At 43.1% G+C, this 11,265-nt stretch overlaps 1 protein-coding gene across 1 annotated transcript; it reads left to right on the forward strand.

Moving 5' to 3' along the window:
* The first annotated feature begins 4,216 nt into the window (after nucleotides 1-4,216).
* LOC131243361 (tetraspanin-3-like) lies at nucleotides 4,217-7,708 on the forward strand. The gene is made up of 2 exons (XM_058242675.1): nucleotides 4,217-4,820; nucleotides 6,772-7,708. Exons 1-2 carry the CDS (start codon nucleotides 4,308-4,310, stop codon nucleotides 7,117-7,119), a joined length of 861 nt encoding a protein of 286 aa, XP_058098658.1. The 5' UTR covers nucleotides 4,217-4,307; the 3' UTR covers nucleotides 7,120-7,708.
* The last annotated feature ends 3,557 nt before the right edge of the window (nucleotides 7,709-11,265 follow it).

Below are 11,265 nucleotides of genomic sequence, written 5' to 3' on the forward strand. Positions count from 1 at the left end.
CTTCCAAGCTGTATGGTCTTGCTCGGGTTTACTTCATCAAGGGGCACTTTCTCCAGGTCTTCTATATATGAGTTCTCTGCGGGTCCTTCAGGATACAAGACGTTGATAGCGAGCGTTTACTTCACGGACCCCTTTTTGACTGCATTGCGTAACATCTTCGAGCCTCGCGCTGGTCGCCTCGGTGATAGCCTATTCCACCCTCGGCTGGAAACTTCATCATTAGGTGATAGGTGGAGACGACCACCCTCATTGCATTGAGAGAGGGTCTGCCCAGGATGACGTTGTGTACGGATGGTACATTGACAACAAGGAAGTCTACCATAAGGGTGACTTGATGTTGCCCTTCTCCCACAGTTACTAGGAGGGAGATGGCTCCCTCGGAGATCACTCTTTCTCTGGAAAAGCCGTGCAGGGGGTCTTCACAGGTCGGAGGCGTGACTATGGAATCCTCATTCTTTCGAAAGCCTCGGAGTAGATCACGTCGGCTGAGCTTCCGATGTCGATCAAGATACGGTACACATGGTCATAGTAACCACCAGGGCATCGTCGTGCGGATGCTGGATTCCATGTGCGTCTCCTCTATGAAGATCAGGCTGCACGGGCTGACCCGAAGTTCCTTGCTAGGCTGCTCGGTCAGATGGATGTGGTGTTCCGAATTCTTTCGAGAGTGGGCTTTCCGAGCCTTGTTTGAATTTCTCCCACCGGAGAGCCCCCAAAGATGGTGCGAATCTTGGCTGGCTCTTCCGTGGCGTTGTTCGGCTGTTCTCGTTCTCACTCTTCTTTTCGAGCGGTTCTTTCTCCTTTAGTATAACGGCGCAGATGACCCTTATGAATAAGGGTCTCGATCTCGTCCTTGAGGTCCACGCAGTCGGCCGTATTGTGACCGTGATCCCAATGAAAGCGGTAATATTTACGTTTGTCACGATGTTCTAGGTCGACCTTCATGCACATAGGCCAATTCAGAAGCTTTTCTCCTCCGATGTCCAATAGAATCTACTCGATAATGTGTTGAGGGGGGGTGTAGAAATGGAATTTTCCCTTCGGCCTTCTGCTTGGGCACCGATCGCGAGGGGTGCAGTCATCGGGTCCCTTGCCGGATGACTAGGACTCCTTGTTCCTAAGCCTCTTCCCTTTACCGGTCGGGTCAGTTACTTAGACATTCTTGCGGGCGTTAGTGAACTCCTCGACATTGGTGTATTTCTAAGCTCTGGCGATGAGGTCAGCCAACATCTTTAGCGAATTCTTCCTAATAGAGAAGATGAATCTTCCCTCTTTCAAGCCACCGAACACTGCAGAAAGTGTCATCTTATCATTATAGTCTTTCACCTGTAACGCTTCCTCATTAAAGCGTGCGATATAATCTTTCAGTGATTCATTGGGCTCTTGTTTAATGGTGAACAGGTGAGTATTTAGCTTCCGACTCTTCTTACCACTAATGAACTGGATAAGGAATAATCTGCTACATTCTGCGAAGGATCCAATAGAGTTTGGCTTGAGTTGACGATACCAGCTCCGAGCAGATCCTGTGAGTGTAATCGAGAACCCCCTGCACATCATCGCGTCCGTTACTGTCTGGATTTACGTTCACGAATGATAAGCTTCCACGTGCTCTGACGAGTCACCTGACCCGGAGTATTGGATGACGGGAGGTATCCGGAACCTCTGCGGCATCACCTCATTCATGATTGTTGAGATGAAGGGAGACTCGGTTTCTTCCATCATTGCCTGGACGATGGCGGGAACTGATGACGGCTGCTGCTTCTTTTCCAGCGTTAGGAATTTGTCGTTGAGCTCCGCGAACCGTTTTTCTCAAGGATTTTTGTTCTCAGCTACAATCTCTTGGGTGTTTTTTATTTCTAGAGTCCTCCTTGCCCTCCTCCGTTCTAGCTGATGACGGAGATCTGTAGGTGTCAGGGCTGAGGGGACTGAAGCATTGGTTGGAGCTTAAGCAACTGTGTTCCAAGCCGAGACTAGGATTTGGGTCAGGGGAGGATTCTGACCCGAAACCGGCGCCTGAGGGCGTTGAGGCGCCTTGGGCCTCATACTCCTCGACGCAGAGTGAGCTTCCACAACCAGACCGACCGATTCGGGAACAGGATTTGCCTGAGTCGGGTGTGGTTGTGGCTCCTATTGCTGCTTCATCCTATTCACCTCGTCGCGCAGGGCCTGTATCTCATTTTGCATGGCTCGATACTTACTCGCCCGATTGCAAGAACGCTGAGAAGGCCCCGGGGCTGATTCGACATGAAGTAGTGAGGAAGAGCAAGTCTGCTCATTTTCCTCTGGTTCCATAGTTACACTTTCTTCTTTCCTCTCGCCATTATGCTTAGGAGTAGGAACCTGACCTTTTATATCAGTTTTCCACAAACGGCGCTAAAAAATGTTGATGATAAAATATGGACTATCCTCTAATCGGCGCGGCAAACCTCCAAGGAACCTCAGTCCTGCATAACGGGTTAACAAAGGAGACGCTGGCTAAGCCGAGGGACCCTCCGATGCCTAAGTCAGGTCAAGGGAATCTGGGTCTAAGTTGATTGTAGAGAGAGTATATGTAATCTTGGTACCTGTAATAATGGGGTCTTATTATATTTATGCCTGATCATCGGACTGTCTGGGCCCGTTATTCTCAACATGATTTACTTAATCAGCGAGATACTAAGATCATGGAGATATTATCCGCAATCCTGGGATCATGTAGCATATCGCGGCCGAAGTAACCGGTTACGTTCGCTTATGGCAGTTTCCAAGTTCGGTGTGGGGAGCCCATACCTCGCTTCGGACTCGGCTTGGGTTGAGCAGTCGGGGGTGTCCGGTTACGAGCATCTGCCTCGAACATGCTTGGGCCTTCGTCATAGAGTTAGCTCGACGCGGATCGTGTCACGAGCCGAGCCTCAGCACGGAGGGGACGTATCAGGACAGAGCCTTATTTTAAGCATTCTGAAAGCTCTCTCTCCAAGTTCCGAGGCGAGGGTCGGTCCTTACCCAGTCGTGACGAGCCCTCCTGCTACCCAGGCAGATGGTAATATTTGTTTCTGGTCGGACAGTAAGACGACCTGGAATATTTGTTCTCAGCGTCACGCCAACTACTTTGAGCCCAATCCGAGCCAACTCCTGACATCGGAGTAAGAGTGCTAATATGACTTAACTAGGACTCTTCTTCAGTCGTATTTATCATTTTAGATTCTTGTATGTCCAACTTGATCAGGAAAATGTCAGTCCTCGAAATCGTAAGGAGCCCAGATCTTCCCATAACAATTATAATTTATTTTATGTACTTCTAGTACATGTCTAATTAACTCTTAATTTATGAATTATAATTTTTTATTTAAACAAGCACTTAAAAATAACAATAATGACTCATCTATCTTCCATTTCATAGGAAATTGAAAAACCAAATAAATCTTTAGTTGTAAAAGATTGATAGATATTTCACTTGTGTAGGCAAGGTGATTTAAAAAAAAAAAAAAGAAAAAAAAAAGATAAACCATAAGTAAATTACAAATTGTTGGTCATTTATACTAATTTTCTATCATACTTGAAATTTTCCAAAAAGAGGTAGGCTTACTTGCGTGTGAAGTAACATGCTTAGCATTTAAAAAGTCATGGGCATCAAAATCACACTAAAAGTTATATAAGCATCCAAATGAGACTTATGAGTAATTATTTTATCTATTATTATATTAATATAATAATATTAGTAATGATTATAAATTATTTTACTTATTTCTTATAAATAACAACATTTGGTCGTAACAATAATAATTTTACATTATTTGATTTATTTACTAAAAAATCATGAAAATGACAATAATATTACATTATTTCAATATCAAATTATTATAAAAATAAACTTATATTATTGTTCGACAGTATTTATTAAAAAAAATGTATAATAATTAATTGATTATAAATAACTTTTCTTGCTTGTTGAATCATTTGTATTTGGCTGCCATTTTTGATTTGGCAAAATGATAATAAAATTGCGCTAATAGGCAAGTGGCCAAAACAAATAGCTAGGCCTTAAATGTAACTTTAATCCCATGCTCTATCCACGAAGAGACTTCATTGATATTTAATGTCTAGTACGCTTTAGATATTTAATGTACACGTACCCATTAGGTGAACACGTGGACGGTAGATGGGTCACCACAACTTAAGAATGGATGGAGAACCAGCGACTCAGTCCCTTCTTCGAGGTAGTTTACGCTCTAAGCCGACATGATCACTTACAAGAAGAACAAGTAGAGGAGATAGAAATCAGAGAGAGAGAGAGAGAGAGAGAGAGAGAGAAAGAGAGAGTTTCAAAGATGAGAAAGAGTAATAACTTGGTTGGATTCGTAAACTTCCTAACATTACTATTATCGATTCCGATATTGGGTGGAGGAATATGGCTAAGCAGCAGATCAACTCAAACAGATTGCATGAAGTTCCTTCAATGGCCACTCATCATTATAGGAGCGACTATCATGGTAGTCTCTCTCATGGGTTTCGCTGGATCTTGCTATCGGATTACATGGCTTCTTCGGTTATACCTATTCGTGATGTTCTTCGTCATCGCTGCACTTTTCGCCCTCATCATTTTCTCTTATTCTGTAACTGCCAAAGGATCGGGTCATCAAGTACTTAATCGGGTCTATCTTGATTACTCACTATCCGATTACTCGGGTTGGCTCAAGGATCGAGTATCAGATGAGAAGTATTGGATGAAGATCAGTTCTTGTATTAGGGATGCTAAGGTGTGCCAGAAGCTTGGAGCTGGTGTTGGTGGGTTCTCTGAGGCAGCTGATACGTTCTATCGCCGTCATCTCTCTTCCATTCAGGTGATGATTCACCTCTCTCTCTCTCTCTCATTCAGATTTTATTTTTATTTTTTTTTAATCGGCCCTCAATCATCATCACATCCGAACCCGACGGACCCAACTGGAATTCGGGTTGTGAAGGTCCTCAGGTTGGATCGGGGTTAAAATTTAAAAACCACGAACCCGATTTCATTTCGGGTTGTGCAAATTCGGGTCGGGTTTGGAGGAAGCACTTGTATTTAGTCGGGTACAGAGGACTTCCGGTTCGGCGCTCGGGTTGGAATGGGATCTGGGAACCATCATCCAGTACCGAGGTCTCCGTGCTGTGGGCCCCACCATGATGTATGTGTTTTATCCGTGCCGTTCGTTCATTTTTTAAAGCTGATTTTAGGGCATGAGCCTAATCCAAATCTCAGGTGGACCACATGAAAGGGAAACAGCGGTGATTGAACGTCCACCGTTAAAGTCTTCGTAGTGGCCACTGTAGTGTTTGTTTGCCTTTTTACCTGAAAACAAAAATATTTGCTTGATCCAAACCTTTCTTGGCGCCCAAGAAAATTTTAATGGTTGAGTTCAATCACCACTGTTTCCTGTAAGGTGGTTCACCTGAGATTTCTGCCAACGGTTGGATATTATTTTTATGGTGTAGCCCGCCTAATTAGTGGATGGGGCTGATTTTTTTTCACAAGGTAATCCTTAAGTGGGCCCAACCTATTGGAAGGATTGGATGTCACGTGAAAATGATAGGTTGGAAGTTAGTCACTGGTGGGACCGCAAGATGTGGTCCAACCCGTTGGACCTGAGATCTCTTTAGAAATTATTTTGAAATTGCATCTGCATCAGACAAGCAATTCAAATTAAAATGTCCAAATAAGGGTACCTAATGAGAAAAATAAAAAATAAATTGTAATTATTTGATTTTATTTTTTTTAGTATCATTTTTATGGACATTTATTGGACGGTTAAAAATGAAAAAAAAAAAAAAAAAAAAAAACCAGGTCTTATTCTAACAAAAATGTGTCCACAGATCAGATAAATCTGATTTTGGATTGTAAATTAGTGCTAGTGGAATCTGAGTCAGCATGCCACATGTACCATTTCTACTACCAAGCGTCATAAGCAGGCAGTGTATCAAATGATTCCTCATGTGCCAGGCTTGCTTTATGCGGTCACTCTCTGTGGACGGTGAGATCTCTGTCTAGTGAGATTCTTTTCATGTGTCACAACTGTGGTGGCCCATGTGGCTGGATAGTATGGAATCAATTATGGGAATTGAAATAATAAGGAAATAGAATGACACTGTACTTGATTCTCTTAATTACATCTGACACACGTGTGCAACCTCACCATGTGTGAGAGGGCGAGCGGATTAGGTGCAGCCCTAGCCTCACCCAAGATGGTGCGGGTGCCGACCTTGATGCATTATTCTGTATCCAAGCTGTCCATCCGTTTTGCAAGATCATTTTAGATGATAAGCCTAAAAATGAAGAATATCCACATCTCAGGTGGACCGTCCTCATAGGAAACTGGTCATCGAACTCCCTTCAATGAAAAACTTCCAAGATCCCACTGTAATGTTTATTTTCCATTCAGCCTTTCTGAGGTCATGTAAACATAAATCAAGGGAAAAAACACAAATATCAGCTTGATCCAAAACTTTTGTGTCCCATTAATGGTCAATCACCACTAATTCTTATTGTATGGTCTACCTGAGAATTAGATCTGCTTTATTTTTGGGCTGATGCTCTAAAATTATCTGAAACGATAGACTGCCTGTACATAGAATAAATGCATCAAATGGACCGGTCTCTTGGGTCTTCAATGAAAGAATTGGAATCAAATGGAGCCACATGGACTCATCTTGACCGAGTCCAAGTCGACTCGAACCACATCCCACTCAAACAAGGTTCTCAAACCATAGTTAGCATTCTGAATTTTTATTTATTTATTTATTTATTCTTCTGGGTGGCAGTCGGGTTGCTGCAAGCCACCAACAGCATGTGGGTTCACTTATGTGAGGGAGACGGTGTGGGACCCGTCCGGAGCACAGGGGATGGTCACCGACGCCGACTGTACCCGTTGGAACAATGACCAGAGTCAGCTGTGCTATAGCTGTGATTCATGCAAGGCAGGTGTATTGGCAAGACTCAAGAAGAGCTGGAGGCAGGTGGCAGTGCTGAATATCGTAGTACTAGTCCTTTTGGTGATAGTCTATGTCATTGGTTGCGCTGCCTTCCGAAACAACAGAAGGATCGACAACGACGAACCTTATGGTACGAATAGGATGACTAAGTCACAGCCTGCTATGGTCCACTTCTAATAACACTCCTACTTAGACATGATAACAAGCGTGTAGTCTAGGGTTTAGGATTTGGGGTTTGGATTTCTACTTGTTTGGTAGAGACAAGGGAAAGGGTGGTTTTTGTTTTTAATTTTCTTTTGTACACTTAGGATTTGATAACCTTCTTCAACAACATGAGCTTGGTGATGAAGGTACTCTATAGATTTGGAGGCCATCTCTTGGGTGGCCCAGTACCAAAGAATAGGATTTGATCGGATGATCCTTGCGGGTTGAAACTCACGTATCATTACCATTGATTTGGATAGTCATCACAGTACGGTTTTCACGAAATTGTATTGACCATCTAATTAATGGGCATTGTAGGTGTGAATTTGCTTGGTTCATGTCATTGAGTCAATCTAGGCTTTTGTACTGGTGGCCATCATGATGGATGATCCAGATCAACGGGTGCTTCATCCCCCACGTCATGTCGGAGTGGTCATCAAATCATCTTTTCGCTTTGTTTTTAAGATAATCATGTTGTATAATCTATTACATAAGAAATGCTTGCTTATTTGAAGGAATTATATCATGTATTATGTATAGAAAGGCTTTGTTTATTTCTTCATGCCATAATAATCCAAATTCTCTTGAACTCTTTATGGTTCCAACTTTTGTGGGACCTGTGTGGGCCCACTTGAGATCTTAGTGGGCCATTGGCGAGAAACATGTCGGATTGGATCGCAAATGAGCTTAAAAGCATTCAGTTGGATAACAAGCAATTGAATTAAGGTATGAAATATTTGTAGGAGATCATGGCTACTAAAAACATATAGCTTATGCGGATTCTTATTGAATATGTTGTTCATATGGAGGATGTTATGGGGAAACCTGAATAAGGGCAATCAGGGTCGTCCTCAGCCACTCAAATCAGTTATAAAGGCCTCGAAAGGGGAACATTGAGACAAGTATGAGCCAACCTCTGAGTCGCGACTACAGGATGGGTGAGGCGAGTCCTCGCTCTCGTCCCCATCTGAAGACGACGACATCCTATGAACTCCGACCCCGAGCATCCTGACAGTAAACTCCGACTGCTATTACTCGGTCTCAGGCTTATGCAAGACGAGATTGAGCCTGGACTGACACTCTGAATACTAGTACTCGGCCTCGGGTCTGGACAGGCTAAGGCCGAGATCGGGTGAGGACATTTCGCGTACCGAGCCTGGAGACTAATCTAAATGCGGATGTGACCGAAGATCTCGTCCAAAGATATGCGTCTTTAAGACACTATACGACATACGATCCAAAGATTGCGAATAATATCTCCACAATTAAAATATCCGCGCGATTAAGTAAATCGTGCCGAGATTAACGGACGCGATCCTCTCTATCCACAGGTATAAATACCAGGGGATCCTATTGCCACAGGTATACAATATCTCACACCCTCTCTATACATTACACTACTTAGACCTAGATTTCCTAGCCTAACTTAAGCATCGGAGGGTCCCCCGGCTGAGTCAGGGTCTCCTTTGTTCACTCCTTTGTGCAGGACCAGGGTTCGTTTGAGGTTCGCAGCATTGGATGGAGGGTAGTCCAGATTTTGACCTCAACAGAGGAAATCATTGGACAGAAGACTTTCAGACTCTTGCAGAGTAGTACTTATAAATTGCATACGTGGCATGCAAGTTACTCAAATTAAACAGGTCAGGCCTATTTCAAAACTGGAACGAGTCAAGTCAGCCCTTACTCGGTCTGACTCGACTCGATGCCGAGCTCTATTGATTAGGTAGTTGTTTGTAAAATTTCCTCTTAATCTATTTTTTAGAAATACTAGTAAACTAGTCATGAGATTTTCAATTTTCACAAACGCGGCCTTTGGTCCAGCTATCCACGCCATTACTATCATGCCCGATTAACCGTATTGGACCGACCTACTCTTTTACCACTACACCCGTTAAAGGAGCCTGTTAAATAAAAATTCAGTGGGACCCACACGGATATTTGTGCATGATATTTACGTGAGAGCCCCGCAAATAAATCAGAGCGAGAACTCAGATGCGCTGCGCGACATAAAATTCATGAGCTGGCGCAGCATATGGGGACGGAGCTTCGGTGGATCTCTGTGGGCCCCACGGTGATATATGTGTCTTATATCTAGTCCGTCTATCCGTTTTGCAAGCTCATTTTAAGTCATCATATACAAATTATAGGAGATCTAAATCACAGGTAGACCACACCACAGGAAACAGTGGTCATTGAAGCCCAATATTAAAAATTTCTTAGGCCCACTGTAATGTTTATTTTCCATCCAACCTGTTGATAAGTTGACACAGACCTAGTTGAATGGAAAATACAAATATCAGCTTGATTGAAAACTATTGTGGTCCACTAGAAGTTTTTAATTATCAAGCACCATTGTTTTCTACGGTGTGGTCCAAATGAGATTTGAATCTGTTTCATTTTTGGATCCATGTGCTAAAATGAGTCATGGAAACCGATGAATGACATGGATATAATAAAAATACACTAAGATGGCCCCACAGTCAAGTATCCATCGAACCGCCTCCGGTGTACGGATTTAGTAGTGCCGAATAGACATGACAGCGGTCGAGACGTTTTTGTTGCCTAGCTAAAATTTGGTGCGTATACTTTCCAACACAGCCAAGAACGCATATCACAAGAACCAAAAACGAAGATGATGAAAATCTCAAGTGGGCCACACCACAGGAAACCGTGGTAAATAAACACCCACCGTTAAAAACTTCTGAGGGACATAAACTTTAATGGGCCCTTAGGACGGCTTCAACGGTGGTTTTCATTATCCCCACTGTTTCCTATGGTGTGGTCCACTTGAGCTTCAGATCTATACTAAAATGATATGGATGGATGTGCAAAGTAGATCCGAGACAACACCTGGTTAGAGCTGGGCATATCTTACACTATCCGGTGGATCCGACCTGATCCAACCCGATCAAATCCCAGCTGAATCGACGGCCTGGATCGGTGTGGGTCGAGTTGGACCATCCAGATCCGAATGTTTTCTGGATCGAGTTCGGGTCGTGGTTAATCCAGACCGACCTGACCCGAAACTTGATCCAACCCGACCCGACTCAATCCAGAGTGGATAAACCACATGTATTCATGGTGGGGCCCATCAGAGTTTACTCATTACACACCAGCTATATAAGTTGTTGTAGGTACATGTTATCTATCGTGCGAAGACGAAGAGAGGACGCAAAGGCTTTCTCAAGAAGTTCCTGTGCTGGGATGCAAGGTGGGGTCCACCATAATGTTTATGAGAAATCTAACCCGTCCATCCATTTTTTGAGCTCATTTTAGGATATGTGACTAAAAATTAGGAGGATCCAAAACTCGATTGGGCCATACAAGATGAAATAGTGAGAAAAGGAATTCCTACCGTTGAAACCTTCATAGGATCTGTCTTGATGTTTATATGCCATCCAAACTGCTTATAAGGTCATTTTTACTGGGATGAAGTGAAAACGTCGAAAACTTAGACCGATACAAAACTTTGATGGCCATATAAATATTTCAACGATGAAAAATAAATCCTCAGTTTTTCATCTCTTGTGGCCCATTTGAGTTTTGGATCCACCTTATTTTTTCCCACGTGTCCTAAAACGAGATCTAAAAACAGATGGACGGGTTTGATTTCTCACGAACATCGCAGTGGGCCCCACTGGAATACTTGCACAGGAGCTTCCTGTGAAAGCCTTTTGCAGGAAATCCGCATCCTGCGAAGACGTACTGACGTCTCTAACGCTCCTCGAGCTCTGGGTTGTACGAACAGGTCAAAGGAGATCAAAGTTATATGGGCCCCACAGTGATGTATTTATTATATCTACACCATTTATATATTTTTAGAGATCATTATAGAGCATTATCCAAAAAACGAATAATATCCAAAGATCATCTGGACCACACCACAAATAACAACAGAGATAATGATTTTCACCTTAAACAATTCGCGTGGTCCATTTGATAGTTAGATCTATCTCATTTTTCGTCTCAAGCATTAGGACAAGCTCGTAAAATGCATGGACGGTTTAGATACAACACATACCCCTAATAAAACCCAAAGAACTTAATAATGTCAATACAGTGCAATGCACTGTACACAGCATGCCGCTATGCTTTCTTGCTAAGCAAGCCACTATGCTT

The sequence above is a fragment of the Magnolia sinica genome, chromosome 4 (assembly GCF_029962835.1).
Source record: "Magnolia sinica isolate HGM2019 chromosome 4, MsV1, whole genome shotgun sequence".
NCBI lineage: Eukaryota > Viridiplantae > Streptophyta > Magnoliopsida > Magnoliales > Magnoliaceae > Magnolia > Magnolia sinica.